Source organism: Aedes aegypti, chromosome 2 (genome assembly GCF_002204515.2).
Source record: "Aedes aegypti strain LVP_AGWG chromosome 2, AaegL5.0 Primary Assembly, whole genome shotgun sequence".
Taxonomy (NCBI): domain Eukaryota; kingdom Metazoa; phylum Arthropoda; class Insecta; order Diptera; family Culicidae; genus Aedes; species Aedes aegypti.
Genome location: NC_035108.1, coordinates 446,370,539 through 446,393,695, shown reverse-complemented (window position 1 = coordinate 446,393,695; position 23,157 = coordinate 446,370,539). Strand labels below are relative to the sequence as shown.

The 23,157-nt window shown below is 36.9% G+C and overlaps 1 protein-coding gene and 2 long non-coding RNA genes across 4 annotated transcripts; all 3 read left to right on the top strand.

Annotated features, from left to right (window-relative positions):
- Positions 1-9: 9 nt before the first annotated feature.
- On the top strand, positions 10-15,195 carry LOC5573443 (FK506-binding protein 59). Of its 2 annotated transcripts, none has more exons than XM_001654563.2 (5): positions 10-177; positions 304-1,158; positions 14,173-14,267; positions 14,328-14,576; positions 14,792-15,195. In XM_001654563.2, exons 2-5 carry the CDS (start codon positions 309-311, stop codon positions 14,948-14,950), a joined length of 1,353 nt encoding a protein of 450 aa, XP_001654613.1. In that variant the 5' UTR covers positions 10-177; positions 304-308; the 3' UTR covers positions 14,951-15,195. The 2 variants fall into 2 exon arrangements, with proteins under 2 accessions (XP_001654613.1, XP_001654614.1); XM_001654564.2 differs by having other exon boundaries at positions 14,699-15,195.
- On the top strand, positions 12,767-13,245 carry LOC110677151. The gene is made up of 2 exons (XR_002500990.1): positions 12,767-12,995; positions 13,053-13,245. It is a non-coding gene; the product is annotated as an uncharacterized LOC110677151 (long non-coding RNA).
- Positions 15,196-18,693: 3,498 nt separating the features above from the next.
- On the top strand, positions 18,694-19,519 carry LOC5573447. Its single transcript, XR_002500988.1, has 3 exons — positions 18,694-18,875; positions 18,954-19,203; positions 19,264-19,519. It is a non-coding gene; the product is annotated as an uncharacterized LOC5573447 (long non-coding RNA).
- Positions 19,520-23,157: the final 3,638 nt, after the last annotated feature.

The window sequence follows — 23,157 nt, the reverse complement described above, 5'->3', positions numbered from 1 at the left end:
AAACACAAAACCGTAGCTGTGAACGCACCCCAAACGACGGCTTTTGCATAAAAAGTGAAGCAGCATTGTTTTATCTGGTGCTTGTGGTTTTGAGGTTTATTTTATCGATAAAATTCACATAAAACCATTTCCGACGCGAAGTATTCGCAGTGTGAAACCAGATTCCCGCTGTAAAGAGTAAGTTTTCCATATCAAAGAATCATTCACAACGGAACGATCCGCGGGGGAGTTGACCGGGAATTTTCGAGAACTAAATCACACTGTTTTTCTTGTTTTGATTCTTGTTTGGCTTTTCCTGTGCAGACAAAATGTCTTTCGTTGATCTCTCCGGCGATGGGGGCGTCCAGAAGCAGATCCTCCAGGAGGGCACGGGCGATGAGACTCCCTCGAATGGATGCACCGTTTCCCTGCACTACACCGGAACGCTCGATTCCGACGGGAAGCAGTTCGATTCCAGCCGGGACCGGAATGAGCCGTTCGAGTTCAAGCTTGGCCAGGGATCAGTAATCAAGGCGTTCGACATGGGCGTGGCCACTATGAAACTGGGGGAAAAGTGCATACTGAAGTGTGCTCCGGATTACGCGTATGGAGCTTCCGGCAGCCCACCGAACATCCCTCCGAATTCGACGTTGAACTTTGAGCTGGAAATGCTGGGCTGGAAGGGGGAAGATTTGAGCCCCAAGTCGGACCAGGCCATCGTAAGGTACATCCAGAAGGTTGGCGAGGGCAAGAAGACCCCCAATGACGGAGCCTTCGTAAAGATCCACCTAGTTGGTCAGCACGATGGAAAGGTTTTTGAGGAACGCGATCTCGAATTCACCCTCGGGGAAGGCGAAGAATCCGGCGTCGTTTCCGGAGTGGAAATCGCCCTGGAGAAGTTCAAAAAGATGGAAACATCCAAACTCATCCTGAAGCCACAGTTTGCCTTTGGAGCGGAGGGAAAGTCGGAACTGGGTGTCCCAGCCAATGCAGTCGTGGAGTATATCGTGACGCTGAAGGAGTTCGAGCGGGAACCGGACAGCTGGAAGCTGGACGATGTCGAACGGATGGAGCAGGCCAAACTGTTTAAGGAGAAAGGAACGGGCTACTTCAAGGAGAACAAATTCAAGCTGGCACTGAAAATGTACGAGAAATCGTTGAGCTTCCTGTCGAGCAGTGGTAAGTTGGCGTATGATGAATCAGCTATGTTATAAAATACAGGGCTGATAGCAAGTATCTTTTTTGAAGACATTATTATGGTCTGTAAAGTAACTTTTTACCACTTCTTGTAGTAGATCCTCTAAACCTGGTACAAAATTCTAGAGGTTCCAGAGATACCTTTAGAGACTTCTACATGATTATTCCACAGATTCGTCAGGAATTTCCACTTAGATTACCTGGGAGAAAAACTTCAGGAATGCTTCCAGTTATTTCCTAAGAGATAAGCCAGCTACGGGCTGCAAATTTATCAAAATAATCAAAATTATCTATCTTCTAGTGATTTCTTGTGAGAAAAATGCTATTAATGTCATGGTGGTTCGAAAGGTATTCAAGTAAAGAGATTCTCACTCCAAATGTTATAGGAATCAATTGAGATTTGGAAAAGTGAAGGCTATTTGCTGTTTCAAAAAGTGAAAATTGTAATTTTCGCTCGAACTTTCATTGCATTGAACAAATAAAAACGAATCTTATTCGATTTTTTACGTAAGGGCGTTTATAGGCCTATAGGCTTTGAAATGTATTAGTTATTTTAAGTAATTGTTTGGAAACCATTTTCGGCCTATAGTGGGCAAAAGTTCGAGACATTAATTATCTCGCAAATAAACTTGCAACTTGCCCAAAATCCACATAGGGGAGATGTACCAGTTTTCGACACTCTAAGGAAACATGTTGCTTATAGGGAAGGTGTATCGGTATTCGCCATGTACCAGTTATTCGCCACCCCAGATTATATAGCGTTTTACGACACAAATAATTGCCAATTGTTTAATGTTTGTTAAATTTCTTTAAAATAAATCTCAGAAACATCAAAATTTGCTCCGGAAATAATCGAAAAAATCCATTTTCCTTAATTTTTTTTGCTCCTTTGCACCTTGTTTCGCCATGGCGTTCCTGATTCGTCACCATCCATAAGAAATCAACGGAGGTGGCGAATTGAGGAACCGAACTAAGAACGTGGCGAATACTTGTGCAAGTGATCCAGATTCGCCACCCCAATTTTCAATACAAAAACAAAGTTTCAAAACCATTTCAAACAATCGTTTCCTAAGGAGTGGTCTTTGGTGGTTTGGTAGATTATTTTCACTTATTCTTACCGATTTCTTATGAAATTCTTATGCTTTGTAGATTTCTGGTGGCAAGATATTGAACAAATTTAAAGTAGTTCTTATACCACCTCAACAGGGGCCCAGATAGCCGTAGCGGTAAACGCGCAGCTATTCAGCATGACCATGCTGAGGGTCGTGAGTTAGAATCCCGCTGGTCAAGGATCTTTTCGTAAAGGAAATTTTCTCGATTCCCAGGGCATAGAAGTATCTTCGTACCTGCCACACGATATACACATGCAAAAATGGTCAATCAGCAAAGAAAGCTCTCAGTTAATAACTGTGGAAGTGTTCATAAAAACACTAATCTGAGAAGCAGGCTCTGTCCCAGTTGGGACGTAAAGCCAGAAAGAAGAGAGACCTCAACAGCCCAACATTATTTTTTTCTAAAAATTATAAAATATAAAATTATATCAATTTCCATTTGAAAAAATCCATTTTGATAGGCAATACATGTTGATGACTCATTGCAAAAAAGGTTCAGTTTCATTATGATAATTCAATGAGCGATGAACGGCGGCCTTACGGTACACGGATCTGCAGCTCTTGTAAACATTTGTCGATTAATTTCTCTATTCCATGAAAAGGCTATTTCAGGTTTCGAACCGTACGGTTGGTAGTAGGTCTGTTTTCAAAGACTTGGTCACTATGTTAAGGTGAAACAGTTTGGAATCAACTTCTAAGATTACACTGAAACTTCAAAGGCACAAATCTCGCGAAGAAAGCATCCATCAGCAGTGAACTTTTTATTTTGGCTTTGCGCACTAACAGAAAGCTTAAAATAAAAAGATCAGACATGTTTGCCAATTATTTTTCCAGTTTTGTGCCTTTGAAAACGTGAGTAGGGGCACAAGTCGGCCATTGTGACGGCCATCTTTGGATTCCGAGATGTTTCACCTTAATACAAGTCTCTAAGATTTCTCTATTTAAATAGTGTGTGAGGGATCGAAAAGAAATGAATCTAAATCCGTCCTCTTCATATAAAACGCCTACTATTTGTATGAAGTGTACGGATTTTGATTCTGTACGGATTTCGACCCCCACTGTGAATTAAGTGAATTTTTTAACAAAATGGTCTTCAAATATGTGTTTTAACCAAAATGGTCTCTAAAATCCTTTTACTCCTTGCAGTGAATCCAGAAATTTTGAGAGCCTTCAGCCTTCGCGACTATTCTACAAGTTCTTTCAGAATTTATTTTTAAATTCCTCGGGGAAAAACTTTTTTTCAGAAACATCTTTTTTTTGTAAAAATTGCTGGTTGAATTCTGAAAAATGTCCTGGAAAATCTTGGACGAAATCCTAGGAAAATGGATCAATTCCTGAAGGACTAAAGACTTTTATACGAAATTTCTGAGAGAGTATTTGGAGAAATTTATAAAATAAAATCTTGGTAGAAGCTCTGGGGGTTTACTTAGAAACATTACACTTTTTTATTAAATTTAGGGAGGAATTATTAGAGTATGTTTAATAGAAAAAAACTACTAAATAAAATTTAACACTTCACTTTTGCAAAAAAAAAAGTACTAAAATCTTTAGTAAGGCTCGCTTTCACGTAGCAATGACGTTTGGATTATTTTGAGTGTATAGGAATCCTATAGGATTCCGTCCGATGTTTTCAGAGATTTATTTAGAAAATCCTGGATAATCCATGGATTTATTTGATTATTTTTCCAATAGGCAAATTAATCTTGAGAATCCTGCAAGACTTTCTTAAGAGTCAAGGATTTCTTTTTCAAATTCCCTGCAGCCGTTCTTTATATATTTCAGCACTTCCCACATTCGTATAGTCAACGTAAGCGCCAATATAACCAAAACGCATTTTTGCATTGATATGCATTCTTTACCTAATTCCCTCCCCTTGGTTATGCGACCTTGCCGCGATGGGAGGGCATAATCCATTAGCCCATATGATGGAAACCAAAGGCGTAACCTGTAGTGGTGGTATCACATTTTGGCATTTTTTGCTTAAAGCCGCGTCATAATTCATATGGCATAGACGCAATAATATCTCGGATGTGATCCAACGGACATTCTGCGTCATTGATAGAATTGATGCCCATTTCAAATAATTAATCTATTCGAAGTGGACATTAATACTATTGGTGACGTTCAGTTTGCCTTTTGCTAACCAGAATGATCCGTAGCCACTCTTACTATTAGCTAGCTAGATACATCGTTATCATATACGACGTAGGGAATACTTAGGAACTCTTAGGAAAATGACTAGTAGATTCACTGAGTAGAAATAAGTGGCGACAATCTTATTTTAATATGGTTTTTACATTGCCATAATAAGAAATATCTCTTTTGTAACAGCGGTATAAATAATCTAATTCCAGCTTCATTTTCGCAAAATTTACAAGTAGAAAGTGTGTGAAGCATTGCATTTGCCACCGAAAAGTGAATCTTGTAGGAGACTGTAATAGAAGCCTAAGGTAACTTTACTCTTCAATATTCACTATAAAGATGGCTATGGAAAGTAAGACGCTGAGATCGATCATTAAGGCCCAAACGCAATGATAGCGGAACGGCAACGGAATGCGGAACCGGTTCGCCAGCATGAATCACACCATCTCGACTGAGCTGACAACGAATGAAAATGATCCAACACTGAGTCGATAAGCTTGTTGTAGTTCATGCTGGCGAACCGGTTCCGCTTTCCGTTGCCGTTCCGCTATCATTGCGTTTGGGCCTTTAGGGTACACTTGCTAGTTTCGAAAAATTGTTGAACGGACAAGGAAAGCGTCTTTTTTCTTTAAGGATATATGAACGTAATGACCAATAAATACTTTTAACAACAAAAAATGAAATTAACTAGAACTACTACTAAACAGCCTAATTTTGTTAAGACTTGACGACACTTGACATTTAAGACTCTAATCTTACGTAAAAGACAATAGTAATCAGAATAGCACTTGAATGATAAATTCTAGCGTAACATTTGAAAAGGGCCTAACTGCAAAATGTAAACAAACTTGATTATTCATTATTCGTATCATGTTTTACGTAAATTACTCCTACATACTCTTACGGGCATGCAAAATGCATTATTAATGGTAATTTTATTCAAATTTAAAAGGGCCTATCTGAAAATGATAAAACTAAGAGGGCCTAACTGGTCATAAAAGGGCCTAACTGAAAATTTCCATCAAAATCAGATTGGCCCTTCCGTGCATTTTTAATTTTCCTCCATATTTTTCAATATTTAGCCATTGTATAGTGTTTTTCTCACATAATGGAACCTAGTGAAATATTTGAAAAGGGGTCTATCAGCATAACGTAAAAATTGAGAAATTATCGATTGAAGATTCTGTAACATATTGATTGTTACTATTTTAAACTCATTGCTATCTAATAGTTTTAAACTTTTGTTCGACACTCATAGTCTATTACTGGGCCACGTGACGTTTTAAATCTAACATAACATAAAAACTAGTAAAAAATGTTGAATTCAAACATCATCGGCAGATAGGCCCTTTTACGAGTCTTCAAACCAGTTAGGCCCTTTCAATTAGGCCCTTTAATTGAACATGGTTTCAGTTAGGCCCCTCCAGTTAGGCCCTTTTATTTAACATAGTTCCAGTTAGGCCCTCTTGGAATTTGTTTTGATTATTGAATAGATTTTCAAAGTTTTAGAACAAAATCAATCGATTATGTGAGAAAATCAACATTGAATATTGAAAATTCTTTATTGAAGATTCAGTACTATATTGATTGTTCATATTTCAAACCCTTTCTCCTATTTACTAGTTTTATACTTGTGTTCGACACTCATAATAGTCTACTAGGTGGCCCATAACGTTTTAAATCTTAAATAACAAAACAACTCGTGAAAATGGTTGAATTCAAACATCATCGGCAGATAGGCCCTTTTACGAGACTGCAAACCAGTTAGGCCCTTTGCTTGAACATGGTTTCAGTTAGGCCCCTCCAGTTAGGCCCTTTTATTAAACTTAGTTCCAGTTAGGCCCTTTTGGAATTTGTTAATTTTATTGATTATTTAAGTGATTTTCAAAGTTTTAGGACAAAATCAATCGATTAGGTATGTGAGAAAATCAACATTGATTAACAAAAATTCTTTATTGAAGATTCAGTACTATATTGATTCCTATTTCAAGCCCATTCTCTTTTTTACTAGTTTTATCATAATCTTAATGCGAAGTTAGTTGAAAAACTGATTTTTATCCTGAAAAAAAAAATCAATTACATTAAAAAATTTGAATAATTTTTATTTGTTGCCTCTAGTTGTGGATCGAGTTCCAAAAGTCGCGATTTTCACAAAAACAAATTCGTTTGTTTTTGTAACAGCCCTGCAAGAATTCATCTTATACTTCTTCTTGGCATTACGTCCTCACTGGGACAGAGCCTGCTTCTAAGCTTCGTGTTCAATGAGTACTTCCACAGTTATAAACTGAGAGCTTTCTTTGACAAGTTGCCATTTTTGCATTCGTATATCGTGTGACAAGTACGAAGGTACTCTATATTCAGGAAAGTAAAGGAATTTTCCATTACGAAAAAACCTGGACCGAGCCATTCTGAAGGTATCTGCGTTCCATTCCCACTCAGATACCTTTAGAATGGCATTGTAGCCGCGGACTTAGACTGCTCGGCTAAGGAAGCCCCTCAAGTATAAAACAAGTAAAAAAGTGAATGGGTTTGAAATAGATATAATCAATAAGGTACTGAACCTTCAACCGAGAATATCCAACATTTAGCTATTACATTGTTTTACTCTCGCTTTATTTTATTTAAGAACTATGAAAATCACAATAAGCAATAAAATCAACAAATTCCAAAAGGGCCTAACTGGAACTATGTTTAATAAAAGGGCCTAACTGGAGGGGCCAAACTGAAACCATGTCCAATCGAAGGGCCTAACTGAAAGGGCCTAACTGGTTCTAAGATTCATTAAAGGGCCTATCTGCTGATGATATTTGAATGCAACCATTTTCACGAGTCGTTATGCTATTTGCGATTACTAACGTTCTGGGCCACGTAATAAACCATAATGAGTGTCTAACACAAGTATAAAACTAGTAAAAAAAAGTGAATGGGTTTGAAATATCAATAATCAATATGTTGCTGATTTTGTATAGAATAATAAATAGTTTCCAATACAGTGGGGTTCCGTTTTTGGCAACAAAGTTGAAATTTTCAGTTGCCAAAAACGGAACCGTGCCAAAATCGGAACCCATATTTCAAATTTTATTTTTCAACTAATGGTTTTGAAAGCATCATTACAATGTTAATACATCATTTTTATGGAATCATATGGCGTTGAGACCTCGAAAAGGTTCACTTCGAAGCATTTTCCCAAAGGGTTACACTATGCTATGAATCTATAGCTCCGTAATATTAAATATGGCAAACGATTTTATAGTCGCGTTTTTACGCCTCAACGTCTTCAGTTATTTTTTAGAAGCTATATGCATAATTTTTGTATAAGAGGGCCTTGTAAAACCAATAACCGCATAAGTGACTTTTATTGAAGAACTGGACATTTTCTAAAAACTATGAGAGAAAACGAAAACAAAAAAGTTTTTTTTTTAAAGACGTATTTGCGAATCAAAAGCGCTGGGTAAAAACGGCATGACCTTTTTTTTCTAATTAAATGAACATTTAAATAAACTGATTTTGGACTTTAGCATAAAATCTGAAAAATTCGGTAGGTTTAGAATTGCTCCTTCAATTTATGTTTCTGATAAAGTAAAGCATTTTATAATGAATAGTTGACCGTATCAAAAGGGCAAACATAAACATGAGAAGATGCATAAATGTCTTGTAATTGTGTAGAATTTAATTTTTACTTGAAATATTTTTTAATTCAGCTTGATATATGTTTTGCACTGCCTTATGAAATCAACTGAAATTTACAGGATCCTGTTATGAAACCTCAAGAACCTTATAGGAATCTTCAGGTTCTCATAAGAAATCTACAGAAAAAACGCTTGAACTCTGAAGCATCTTGCCAAGCATCCGTAGGATCTCGCATAGAGTTCTCGGGATCTTGCTATGAGTTAACATCTTCGAATTCCGCTGCGATGTTGCCGTAAATTCTCAAGTCTCCGATGAAAAAAAAATAAAAGTTCATTATTATTAGGTTACCACTAGCACACCTCAAATTCCTCTGGAAACCTTTTCAAAATCCTCAAGCTTTCGCCGAAAATATTAAAAATACTACTAGAAATTCACATTATCCCGCTTAAAATTTACAAGACGCCCTAGAGTTTATTAGGAATCACCAGATTTTGGACATAATCCTCCATAACCAGTTATACACTCTAACGACTCCTCAAGAAGCTCTCAGTGTCCACTTGGAATCTGCAGATATCCTCATAAATTCGTTAAAATTTCCATTTTGTATCACCTACTGGCAGACTCAAGTGGGCTGGTCACTCAATATGAATGCCTAGGAAAAAAAAAATGGTCTTAAGTTGAGATACTGGTGGAGATTATTGGTCTCATGAAACGTTGCCTATGTATGACTGAAGTAAATAAGCGCGTACGCGAGTCCTTAGTAGTTAGTGAGATTTGGGGAAACATCGACGAAAATGGAGATCTGGAATGTAATCGGTGTGGAGTTGACATGCTATTCAAGTGACTAAAGCAACAGACACGATAATATTTACAAAAATTTACAAATTTTAATGGTATTGAAAAATGTTGCCAAAAACGGATCCATTTTGTTGCCAAAATCGGGGGGTGCCAAAATCGGAGCATGCCAAAAACGGAGCATGCCAAAAACGGAATCTCACTGTATTTAGCTTGTATGATATTGTGTTGTTTTCTCACATAATCATTAAATGTTGTCGAAGAATTATGCAAATCATTTCAATAATCAATAAAATTAGCAAATTCAAAAAGGGCCTAACTGGTTTGAAAATTCGTTAAAGGGCCTATCTGCGGATGATGTTTGAATTGAACTATTTTTACAAGTTGTTGTGCTATTTGAAATTCGAACACAAGGGATTATCCTAAAAAAAAGTCCATCAATTGGGGCCTCCTCCAATGGGGGGATGTACGAAAATGTGACAGTGCATGGATTGGGTATTGGAAAAAGCGTGACAGAGGGGGTAGAAGGGTTCTAGAAATCCCGAAAAACGATGGACGTCATTTTTGGATCTTCCCCAAGTATGAAACTAGTAAAAAGCGAATGGGTTTGAAATAGGAATAATCAATATGGTACTGAATCTTCAACCGAAAATTTCCAATATTTAGCTATTATATAGTGTTTTTTCACATATTCGCTAAATTTTGTTCAAGATTTATGCAAACCAATTCAAAAATCAATAAAATTAGCAAATTATAAAAGGGTCTAACTGAAACCATGTTCAATCAAAGGGCCTAACTGAGAGGGCCTAACTGGTTTGAAGATTCATAAAAGGGCCTATCTGCCGATGATGTTTGAATTCAACAATTTTTACGAGTTGTTGTGTTATTTTAGATTAGAATCATAATGGGCCACGCAACAGACTTTAATGGGTGTCCACCACAGGTATGAAACTAGTAAAAATGCGAATGGGTTTAAAATAGGAATTATAAATATGGTACGGAATCTTCAATTGAGAATTTCTCAATGTTTACGTTCAGCAGATAGGCCCTTTTCAAATGTTACGCTAGAATTACTCAAAACCATTTCGACTAGACTAGTATTAGTAATGCACTACTATTTCAAACAAATTCTAATGGAGCTGCTGATTTTCATATTGCTTCCTTTTCTCAGAAGCAAGGGAGTATGGGTACTTCTCAAAAACTATCACGTCACAATACTAATAAAAAACAGTGTTCATGTGGGCGCCATTGCCTAGTCCGTCTGAGTATTGGTCCTGGTAGAGGGGAAACTTGGCAAAAGCCAGACCGAGGGTTCAGCCTTGACAAGTTAAGCTGTCAGGCAGCTCCAACTGAATACCATACAAAAAAAAAAAAAAAAGATATGCATTCTTTACCTAATTCAAGACCAACAATTGAAAAGGCCTCAAGTCCAAAATGTAAACAAATCGGTTTTCTACTGATTTTAGTGTATAAGTGCCTATTCTTACTAAAACATACAATAATCATTTAAAAATATGCATAAAAGTTGAAAAAATAACATTTTTCTAAAAGGCCCCATCTCATTTTCCGCTAACAGGGATATTCATCGCAAATGCGGCCTTTTCTCAAAAAGGCCTCATTTCTATATCTGACGGAAACCGAGTTGAGGCCTATTAAACAAACATCAAAATTGCAATGTAGATTGCGAAAAACGTTCCAAATTCACTAAGGAGATGTAGGTTATACTACGGAGCGACTGCTCCTTGTATAATTTTACACAGTGGTTGTCTAGACAGCGAACATTATCAATTTTTCTGTAGGGTTCCGGTAGACTGATGTATTTTGTATCATACTACCTAATAATACCTGTGTCAGCCTGTCTGTACTTCACAAATTATCAACAAAAACACGATTTGGTTTCAATTGCATGAAAAATAACGTTCAATTGCAATATTATTTCAATTGAATCAATATTTCTATACATTTTCTCGACGACAAACTCGCGTACCACATACATAATGTTCATGGATGACGAAGGGTTCAATCAATCACACATTTATAAGACCGCACTAATATTCTCTTGCTGTAGGGATCTCCATGTACTTTACTTCACCACTTAACACTCTTCTACACTTAAAATTTCTTATTCCATCATCAATTTTGAATGATTTTCAAAAGGCCACATCAGAAGATGATGAAAAAACAAGCCACAACTAGAAGGCCTCAACACATTTGAGAGTAAACAAAGGCGTCAACTCACAGGCCTCATCAGCGTCGACCGGCGTCTATGGGCACAAATGAAAAGGGCTGCACAGCTTTTGGTGAAATAAAAGCCTCATTTTCTTTGACTCGTTTTTTTAGCAGGATTTTTTGCTAAAATGATAGTAATGAATATTCATAGCTATAAATCAGTTTATCTATCGACTTTCTGGACGATAAAATAACATACAATGCTTGAATTCATAATTTAAATTTGATTTATTGTTTGACAAAACAAGATTGCATTTTTCTCATTGTTTACATTTTGGAGATGAGGCCTTTTGAATTGTTAGTCTTGAATTGGAAATGCGAACATTCTCCCCAGTTAACTTTTGAATGTCAATTTTTAGCAAATACAAATATGTTTGAACATATTTGTAAAAAAAAAAAAATATCAAGGATGCAGCTCGGAACACAAAAACGCATTTTCCCAGCAAAGATAGTGCTGGTGATTACGTCGATCATGCAAACATGAGCGGAACAGGTTCATAACAGATTTCAAGCATAATTCTTCATTCCGACGTAACTGCAAAAATAAACAAATCGAGATTTGCTTTGCATGGGCTTGACAAACGCATAATCTACATATTGAGTCCAAAAAAGTAATCCTAAAACATTTTTTTGATTTTTTGAAATAAATTTCAATTCTGCCCTATGTGCACTTTACTCAGTGTTTTTAATTTGGCTACATACACCCTACCATTGCAAAGCGACTCAACTGTCAACATTTTTCATGATAGCACATACACCGTACATATGCTCATAGCAAAGCGACCTATATGCAGAATCAAAACATAAAATTTTAATCAGCAGATACGTCATACTGTTTTTGAATTACTAAACATGTTGGAAATCGAGAGATTCGGATTTTCACAGCTGCAGTAAGCTGACGGGTCGGCAAACTGATGTGGAACATCATCAGTATTCGGTTTTAGACAAATTTCTCACCAAATTTTTCACAAGAACTGTTCTCCATTTACTTTTGTTACTCACGGCTCCGTCCGGTGATCCTGTTAGTCGAGTTGAAATTGGAAACATTCAATATTCGTTGTAGTTGAACGTAGAAACTGACGAATAGAACAAACTTTATTATGTTTTATGGGAATTTGCAAACCGGTGTATGTGCAACTTCAAAACAATACTGGTGTATATGACGTGACGCATGTGATAAATGAACTGTCAAACCGACGCATCAAGCAAGGTGTATGTATCAAGCAAGGTATGATATCGACGAATCATCATGGTGTATGTGAGCAGCACAAAGCAAAAGGGTTTATTCGATAATTTCACCAGTTTTTCAATCTAATTCAAAACAAATCGGAATTGTTTAATAGTGGTTAGAAACGGTGTTCTTTTTTTCAACTTATAGAAGACACAGCGATAGAAAAAATGCAAAACATTTTAAACAGGATTTAAAATGCTTTACAATATATTGCATCGCATTTTTCTCGAATCCTTCCAAATGTTAGATACGCCGATTTGAAAAATTAGGCTTGATTTATTCAGTACACTGAACGAAAGCTCCTGTCTCAAACTGAATGATATGTAATTCAGATGGCTGAAAATCTCTGTATTCTTCATTTTGAATGAATATGTTAACATATGATGCATCAACCTACTACTGAACGGAAATCATCCAGTTTAGTAATGAATATAAGTATATATCGGTATGACAATGAGTAGATAATTGAATAACTATAACACAAATGAATAATTTGCAACTAATGACAGATTTTATTTCCTACCATGCCCCGAATTGAAAATCATTCAATTATTGTATAAAACGTCATGTGGCGTATGAATGGTCCTTAATATCGAATCATTCTTGCATACATTGTAAATATGGCGGTTGCGGCGTGGTCAATTTGCGAATTGTAGAACGAGTTTGTGTAGATCTTCAAGGTAATTACGTGTAATAATGGAATATATTCAGGTTTTTAGCATCTATTGTATTCGTAGCATCTACGATTTATTTCGAGTGCCACCAAGAACCCCAGCAACAACAGAACCAAGGATTTTGTATTCAATCAGCGGGATGGAGTCACGGCATGTAGCTTACGAACAGGCATCTGATCCTGCAGTCTCAATATTTTATAATGTTTGAATATTACTTATATTGTGCAGCTAAATAAAAAGCAGCAGTTATTCATTATTCTTTTCTATTTTGAATTATTCGAAATTATGAACTATGGGTACGATCGGGATTGTTTACGTTTGCGTATGATAATCACTCAGTTTTCGATATCTTTAACAAAGAAGGGAATCAGTTCAAGACTGGATGATTTTCATTCGGTGTGATTTGTAAACAAGATGATTTTGACACAGATGAAAATCATCTTGAATGTGTCGGAAAATAGGTATGGGGCTCAGATGAAGCAAAAATCATTCAATACGGAGCGGGAGATTTCGTTCAGTGTACTAGTGGTCCCGGCAAACTTCGTCTTGCCATCAAGTAGGCTGTTGTAAACCGTCATGTCCATCCCCCATACAACATTACAGATTAGTTTTCTCCCGTTTTCCGGACTACCCCGAAGACATTCTTAAGTTGTTCCTTCACACGAACACGTCGGAACCCTTCATAAATTCAACTGTGAAAGATTCATGAAAATCCGTTGGCCCGTTATTGAGCCATTTCGTGACATACAAACACCATTTCATTTTTATTTATATAGACTAGTGGTCCCGGCAAACTTCGTCTTGCCATCAAGTAGGCTGTTAAAAACCGCTACGATTCGTCCCATACAAAATGACAGTTCCGTTCACTCTCGTTTTTCCGGCTTTCTCGGTAAATGTCCTGAAACTTTTATACACACAAACACGTCGGAACCCTTGACGAACAAAATGGAGAAAGAATCATCCAAATTCGCTGACCCGTTCGTAAGCCATTTCGTGACATACAAACACCATTCGATTTTTATTTATATAGATTTATTTCAATTAGGAATAGCCCCCAGATTTTTTGGGAATTTTTGAAAAAAAAATCCTTAAAAATTCTCTGGACATAATCCTAGAACAATTCTTTGAGAACTTACTTACCCTGAATCAGAATAGCAATTTCATATAAAGCCTGTTCTTACAGATTCCCAAGAGTCCAAGCAGTCTCAGCTGGCGGTCTACTTGAACAAAGCCCTGTGTTATCAGAAGTTGAACGATCACGATGAAGCTAAGGATGCGGTAGGTTTAGGACACGCTTTACAAAGCCTCAAAAATACTAATGCAACACTTCCCTTACAGTGCAATGAAGCTTTGAACATCGATAAGAAGAGCGTAAAGGCTTTGTACCGACGTGGCCAGTCCAGATTGTCGCTGGGAGACTTTGAAAAGGCATTGGAAGACTTCAACGCAGTTCGTGAAATTGAACCGGAGAATAAGGCTGCCCTTAACCAGGCCACAATCTGCAAGCAAAAGATCAAGGACTACAACGAACAACAGAAGAAGGTGTTCGCCAACATGTTCACCAAGTTTGCCAAGAGCGATAAACAGGTGAGTAAAAACCATTAGGACTATCGGACAATATTTTTTTCATTTACAATTGATGGAAAGTAACGAAATCATTTTATTATTTCGATTATGTCGAATCGACGTTCAAAATCCTGAAAATGAAGTAAATTTTTCCAACCAACTCCTTCGTATGACTCTTAAAACATTGCCTGTGGGAAATCGACCCGGATCGTTAATCGCAATAATTTAATGTCCAGCGCGAGGAGGAGTGGCAAAGCAAGCAACCGGATGTAATGAAGCAAAACTTTGGCGAATGGCGTGATGATGAGCGAGAACACGAACCGACTCGCTTCGAGCAGGAAAACCCCGACGTCATCATGCTGAACGAATCGTTGAAGGATTTTAGAAACATGTAAGTTCATCCGCCTCTCCGCGTAAAATCTGACCGGTTCCATTTCACGGAATCACAATACAAATAAAAAAACGATGCTATTTTTCGTTTGTTAAGTCTGCTTCGGTGCATCTCATTAGTAGCATTTCCTATAACTATCACCTAGTAATTAACGCGAATGAGTTTTACCCTATTTGAGAAATCACAATTAATTATGATGTACAATAGAAATGTAACGCATCTTGTCAAATAAAACAAAATACAGATTAAGCATTGATGAAAACGGTATTTGTTAGAGAAATTCCCAACACCGCGAGATGAACCAGCCAAAAATATATATTTCAATAAATAATAAAGAAAGAAAGAAGTGGCTCGACATGGTTTTTCGGCGAAACTAGTTACGTTGATACGTGCAACACTGGATGGTTTGATATCGTTACAATGTTTCGAGTACTTTGGAATTTACTGTTCAACATTGCATTCCAGGAATCTGGCGTGCAAAAAAACGGTCCCACTCCCTTACGCATTTTGGCTTCGCGGACGACATCAAAGACGGACTCGATCGCAAGATGATGGAGAAGACCTTCGTGCATCTAAAGAGGGAGTCTGACAGGTTAAGTTTGGCTATTTATTCTACCAAAATAAACTGCATGGTTGCAGGTAGAGATAGAGGGAAGTCCTGGTGGTCCTAGTGTTAATAAGGTAGAGCTTGATAGACATGTGACAGACGAATACCTTCAACCTATACAATGCGGAAGACTTCAGTGGGCTGGTCATTTAGTGTCGAATCGCAAAAAAACATTTACTTATAAGAAATACATACCACTTGTACAGCATGGTGTATTAAATTGAAGGACTGATGAGTTTCCTCGCATGAACATTATTTTCTGACTTTATTATATCTAGCATTTTGTTTCGTTCCGTATACACGTACAAAGAATGTCGAATCAATCCGTAGCAGCTGTCATATCAACTTTGTTATGGTAAATTAAGTCATATAAGGTCACAATAAAATCTATACACTCGCATTTTGCTCCATTTTTCATCATATAATATGCACATATAACGCCTCCACTTTTACATGGAATCATTACACATAAAGGGCGAACACGAAATTATTGCGACACCGAAAATGTCATGCCAATTTTTTTATAATCAAACCAAAATTTTAGGGTAGTTTTATGCATATATTTACTTTAAAAATCAAAAGAAAAGTTAATCGATGGTGCCTTGAGTATAAAATTGAAGGCATTTTCGCTTGATGCCCTCCATCAAAGTCTTTACAGTGTCATCCGGTACCAGTTTCTCATTTTTTTTTTCATTTTCTTAACATGTCCTTCTCGTCTTTGACTGTCTTCTTGCTCTTCCGAAGTTCCCGCTTCATTATTGCCCAGTACTGCTCCACCGGGCGCAGCTCCGGTCAGTTTGGCGGATTCATGTCCTTTGCAACAAAATTGCCTCACTCCAGGACACTTTTAGAATAGTGGCATGATGCCATATCTGGCTAAAATAGCGGAGCTTCGTCGTGCTGCTGCAAGAACGGCCAAAGACGCTTCTCGAGGCACTCAGATTTGTAGATCTCGCCATTTACTGCGCCTTTTGTCACGATTTGGCAAATGGCCTGCCAAATGAGATATTTGGAGGCGAACTTCGACATTTTCTTCTTTTTAAATTTGTCGTCCACATCGAACTTGCTCTTGCCGGTGAAAAAATCTAACCCCGGAATTTGCTTTAAATCGGCTATTATATAGGTACGTTTCGTCGTCCATCACACAGTAGCATCTTCTCGTAGAGCTTCCGTGCCCGAGTTTTAGCCGTCGATTGTTGCCGCTCATCGCGGATTGGGAAGTTTTGTACACAGGACTGAAACGACTGTCATCTACGAACAACGTGAGTGAAGCCAAAAATTTGGTGCTAGAGATGGTGCTGATTTGACAGCTAGCCGTAAAACGATGCGTTAAGCTCTAAACACACGCGTTTCGTAAGCGGCGTGAATGCATTATTTGCATTTCACTTGTTTTTCTGGTGTTTAATTCGTACTCGACTGCTCAGTTTGCAGCGATTATAAGTTACTACAATCTCCCAACTATTTTGGCACAAAATCTGCGTTAGTTGTACGTATGATATTTTGCTCGTACGACATATGTCGCTTACGCGCGGGGTTTCCTGTGCACAGAGCTTATATTTTGTTTACTCAGCACTAGCGCCACGCACAAAGTGGCTGGCTTCAAGAACTAGTGCTTTCTTCAGGGGGTTGGTTTTGTACCTTGTATGTATGTAGTCCAGCTCTCTTCTTTGCATTCTGGGCGTAGCTCTGCGAGATGCCGATCTTTTTAGCCAAATCACGGCTTGAGACGTTGGGATTTGCTTTAATCATCCGCTTCACCTTTCCCTCCAGCTCCTTTGCCGTGGTCCAACGTCAACCTGGAACCGCTTCAACACTCTGGAGACGGTTGAATAGTGAATGTTAAACATTTTTCCAAACTGCCGGTGCGACAGGTCAGAAAATTCCAGGTGTTTGGAATGAATTTGTTTTCTCGACTCGCGTTGGTTCACCTCCATTTTCGTTGAATCGGAAAACACGACTTCGAGCTTGACAGCATGTAAACAATACACAACAATAAGAAAGTGTGCAAAATTAGATTGATTTTTACCCAATGGTAGAAAAGTTATGCCCTGTTGAATGTGTCGCAATAATTTCGTGTTCGCCCTTTATAAGCATCGTATAACGCAAAAGGTGGTTTTGTTATTTTGGTTGTTTGGGAAGTATGGATTAAATCTTTGACTGTATTTTTGCAGGATTTTCTGTAACATCTGTAAGACAAGACAAATTCCCGAATAAAAAAGCAGAATTTTTGCAGAATCAGAAATGTCTACAGAGTATAGAACTTTGAACATGGTTTCTTCCATGAATGGGTTATATGCATGGCCTGATTCGCTACTCACCACATAGTAACGCACATGCGCTAGTGTCTATGCACGAAAAATCGAAAAGCGAAGGATATTTGTATGGCAAAATGAATATAACGATTTATTTCTCAAAATTGGGAACTATTTTAGAAAAATATATTTGGTACCGGTTGTACGTGATGACAATGACAATCAGGCCTACCAAATATTGTTTCGATTAATGCTTTCATTTACGAGAAATTTGAAATTAGATGCCTTTCCCCATACAAAACGAAACGAGAAAACTTCTGCTGATCAACTGTGGACAAGGGCAAAGCAGGTAATCCATTCCATTATTGTCGGCACGGTTAAAAGTTAGAAACACCAGAGTCTATGAATGGAGAGTTACGCGAAGAATGAAACCAAATCTACCTCTTGAACTGTCTAACCGTCTACCTATCGACCAGACCAGCAAAACAGATTCGCGTCTACGAAGGTAATTACCACAGTTGACCCTATGCGTGAAGCTCCGATTATTTTACATGGCAAAGCATAGGAAGTCAATTTTCAAATGCTTCTAAAAAATTCAAAACACTTTTTAATTAAATTCTGTTAAGTGTACGGGATTAGACTATTGATCAACTATAGAATCAGCAGCATATTGAGAAAAAAATATAAAACTCAAAATTATATGCCTATAATGTAGCCCATCAAAAGTATATCAACATATACTGAAAAGATTTTAAATAACTATTGTAGTTAATTTTATATAAGCATTTGAAATTTCGCTTCCTATACCTTGCCGGGTAAAATTTTCGACGCTTCACGCATCGAGCAAACTTTTCCCAGATGGCAGCACCGTACCTTCGTACACTCGAATAGGGGCTATTTTCGAAGATGAAGAAGAATTATCATTCAAAGAAGTCTCTTCACGCAATTCTTTATTCATAAGGTCATATGAATAAAACCGAGTACTTGCTCATACTCAACACGATTTAAGCAAAGTAAAGTCTCTGAGCATTTACTCAAAACCATATGAATAAAACGATACTTTACTCAGAGTAAGTTCGAATTTTGAATATATCATTTACTCCGTCTAATTTATTGTTTTGTTTTGGTTATCTGATTTTGCCACGAAGAAGAAAGCCAGCGGTGCACAAAGTGGTGTTTTTCTATGGAAGTGCCTTTGCGGATCTCATCCGCATTTTGCCGTACCAACTTGAAAAAGCCGTGTCGTCTTTTGCCGGCTGATGACGGAGCCACAAACCCCGGGGGAACTCAACCGCCAGCTTCACTCCCTCCTGGGATACGTAAAGGGAGAACACCGATTCGATGCGGCGCAAACGGAATTCAGCGCTACCGATGACCGTGATCGGTCTTTTCGTAAAGGTAAGTGTTTTGTACTAGTATTATTCTATAATATATTTATTTTTTATCCTTTCTAAATAGCAATCGGTGAGTGGTTAGCTACCGTGGCCTCCAGTGGAATCGGTACCGAAGTGCTAGTCAAAGCACCAGCAGAATGAATAACGGCAGCAAGATCTTCAGAATCAGCTAAACGAGGCAAATTCCGGTCGACACCAACGAAAACCGTTTCCATCATGAGGAGGATCTTTTTCGAGAGGGTTTAGAACATAAGAAAAAAATATAAACTAAAATGTAAAAGCAATCGTGAAAATTTCTAAAAAGGGTGTGTTTCTCAAAACTTTGAAAAAATCGATTGATATTTCGCCGAAAGTCTCTTTATCATTATGACTGTTATAAGTTGTACCGAAAACAGGGAGATTTCCAACGATTTTCCAAGATTTTCTCAGTAATCTTCACAAATTCTTACGGGAATTTATCCTCCTCTATCGAGATGTTTCAAAAAGATGGTACAAGTATTTGACATTGTCAGTAGTCTCATCAATTTAGAAATGATACAAGGAGTTTTTGGAAAAAATAATAAGAAAGAAAAAAAAATTCTTCCTTAGAGCTCATTTTTCAAATGTTACATAATTTATTTCAAATATTACTTTATAAACTACTTTAAGGGCTTCTCAAAAAGTACAACGATTTTTCCAAATATTTAAAAAGTTTACAAATCATATGCTTGTAAATTTCTACAAAATTGAGGGTTTCTTCGAGGTTTTATGAAGAACTTATTCAATGAAAATCTCCAGGATTCATTCAATAAAATTTTGCATTGATCCATCCAGATACAAAACCTCTAAAGATATCACCAGAATTTATTCAGATTTATAATTTATTCTTCCAATGATTTATTGGGGAACTTTATTATAGTGATAATCGCAATTTTCGCAGTAATTTATCTTGAAAACATTTAAAAAAACTTCGGTGGATTCTATTAGACAAGTTTCTACATTAATTTGAGAATAATTCCATCAATTTTTTTTAATATAGCGAGCATAACTTAATGATTTTTATATAAACTTTTGAATGATTTCATCCACTCTATCCATCCTCAAGAAATTTCCATAAATTATGGAGATTCTTTTAGAGATGAATCATAAAACCTTTGGATCATTTTTTTTCTGAAATCCTTCTAGAGTTTACTTAATAAAATATATAACAAAAGTATATAATCCAAAAACAAAAGCTTTAGCACGATTTGATTTCTTTTAGACACAGAATTACATTGCTAATAGAGGGGCTAATCACTGGTTGAATTTCTCATGTAATTCGAAGATATGTCGTTTGGATAGTTACAAGCTGAATTTTCGGAGACATCCAGAAAAATAAACTTGGATGAACTCGTACTAATATATCAAGTTGGAAAAAGAACTACTGTAGAAATCTCAGGAGCAAAGCTTGAACGAATTCTGGAATAAATCAACGAAACTATATGTAATGTTGCCTTAGAATTTGGTCAAGATAGAATACTGAACTACTTAAAGCAACTCAATGGGAAATCCTCAGGGAAATGCTTTAAAGTATCGTTAGAGAAAATTTCTGTAAAAATATTCGAACTCTTTTAAAATTTTGGTCAGTTCTTAGAATATTTTTTGGAAGAAAAAATATAAAAAGTAAGAGTCGTGAAATTTTAGTGGAATTTGGAATTTGGAAAATGATTACCGAACTTCTCGAAAAGTACTTTCTAACGATTTTTTTTTTAACAATTGGTATACGTGGTCAATTCGCTTCTAGAGAAAAAGGATCATAGTAAAACTAGTAATAATTGTTTATGCGCTTCTCTTGAATTCGTCGTGTTGGATCTTGTTTTAATGTAAGTTTTCTAAAACTCAAACTAAAGCACTTGCTCCGGTGTGATAACATCGACCAGTTGTTCTTGAAATTACACCAGGATGTTTGAAAAATTACTCAGATTTCAAGTATTCGCCCTGAAAGTCCTACAACCTCCTATTTTTACCCTATTAACAAATTTAAAAGTAACTTTCACGTTTGTTTGTTTTCAACTGAGCATGGTCAGTAGGTGACTCAGGAATTTCTGATCATTTACTCAGCTTTTACCGCTTTATTCATACGAATTTGGATGTTCGAAAAGTAAATGCTCAGTTTTATCATACCAACTTGAGTAAATGGTCAAGAAAATGATTTGACAGATGGATTTGAGTAAAGTAAAAGCTTTTGCTCAGTTTATTCATACGACCTATAGACTCTGAGAAACACTTCCTCGTCGAAGTTGAGTTTTTGTTGGAATCTATCCGAGATACCTAATTTCTAGGCTGACCATACGTACCGTATTTAACGGGACAGTACCGTTTTCATCCCCTCGACGGGCTGTCCCGTCGTTTTATGGAAAATGCTCGAATTGTCCCGTATTTTAGGAAATGGAGAATTGGCACATACTTTTCAACACCAGTAAAACAATAACATTAAAAACATAACAAACAGTTTTTAGAAGTATTTCAGAGTATATTGTCTTACTCATCTACTTTCCAAGCAATTATTAGTTTCTCAAACAGAGTTAAACTTGATCCGTACATGCTTCTGCTTAACTTTTTGCGTTTCTTTACTCATATTTATGCCAAATTTTGGAGGATTTCCAAAATACGGATCTTCATAAGATAATTATTCGATAATACCTAAAATTATAAAGAACAACTATGTGTTTACTTCTGATACGCAATTGATTGAATTAACTGTTTAAAAAGTGGATATTTCAAAAAAGTAATGAAATATTAGAAAAATTTTCGTTTGAATTGGAAAAATTGAAAAGTGTAACGATTTTTTTTTTTGGGAAATACTTAAAAAACGCTGCTTCTCGGAAATCAATGATTGCGCTTCAAGGTTCTTAAGTGATTTTTATTGAATCATACAGACATGTAGCTTGGGATTGCATAATCTGGTTCTGCTACTTTCCCTCGAATGGCGGTTTCCCGAATGTCGTTCTCCCGCCAGTTCTCAGAATGCTAGTTCCCCGAAAACCCCGTTTCCCCGAACAGCTCAGTTCTCCGAAAATTCATAACACTCATAATTGTCAGAACCTTTCGCATTTCAAGGTGGTGAACAATATGTATTTTTGGCAATATGTATTTAGTCGAGAATGATCAAATATCCCCTTCTTTGGTAGCTTATCGATCTTTCTAACTCAACACTATCTCACTACCCGAGCAGAAGCAAAGTTCTGACCATTAAATCGAGATATTGATTTGATAGACATAAGAGATAAAAGATCTGAAGGTAATATCAAAATTTTATTCCTAGAACTTCTGAGCCATAGCTAAATTTGATGTTGGAAAATGTAAGGAAAAGCTCGCTGATATTGCTGAGATCTTATAAAAGCTAAATATGATATGCTTATAGTATTCCAAGAGTAAATTTTAGATATTATTTTCGGATCTTTTATCTCTTATATCTTTCAAGTTAATATTACTTTTGTATGTCCATATCAAAATTTGCTATTACTTAGCTTTTTCGCCTGCTCGGGTAAAGAATATTATAGCACTTTTTTGAGCTGAATTGCTTTACAAGGGAACGGGCTATTCGGGGAAATGGCTTCAGAGAAACGGGCTATTCTGGGAAAAGTAGCACAATCGCATAATCTATGTCTATTAAAATTGTCCCGTTTTTGTTTATTATTTGTCCCGTTTTTATCTGGTTGGCTTATGGTCAGCCTACTAATTTCGGAAGTGGTGCATTCGATTCGCATACGACTTCACACTAATGCGCTCTACTTCAGAAGTAGGGTATCTTGCATGGGTACCGAGAAAAATCATAAAAATAATCAATTTCAACTTGCGTCCTCATCACACATTATGCGAGAAGTTTTGAACCTCAAGCCCTTGATGAAATATTTCACCATCGGACTGACGTGACGTCTGCCATCGACGCCCCCTTGCAAGAACATCGCATCTGCGATGTTGGGCTCCGTGTCGCGCT

Excerpts from the sequence above, each read along its gene's own strand:
- LOC5573443 (XM_001654563.2), top strand. The coding sequence starts at position 309 with ATGTCTTTCGTTGATCTCTCCGGCGATGGGGGCGTCCAGAAGCAGATC. Across the intron at positions 14,268-14,327 it reads ACGATGAAGCTAAGGATGCG|TGCAATGAAGCTTTGAACAT; the intron begins GTAGGTTTAGGA and ends CTTCCCTTACAG. Across the intron at positions 14,577-14,791 it reads TTGCCAAGAGCGATAAACAG|CGCGAGGAGGAGTGGCAAAG; the intron begins GTGAGTAAAAAC and ends TTTAATGTCCAG.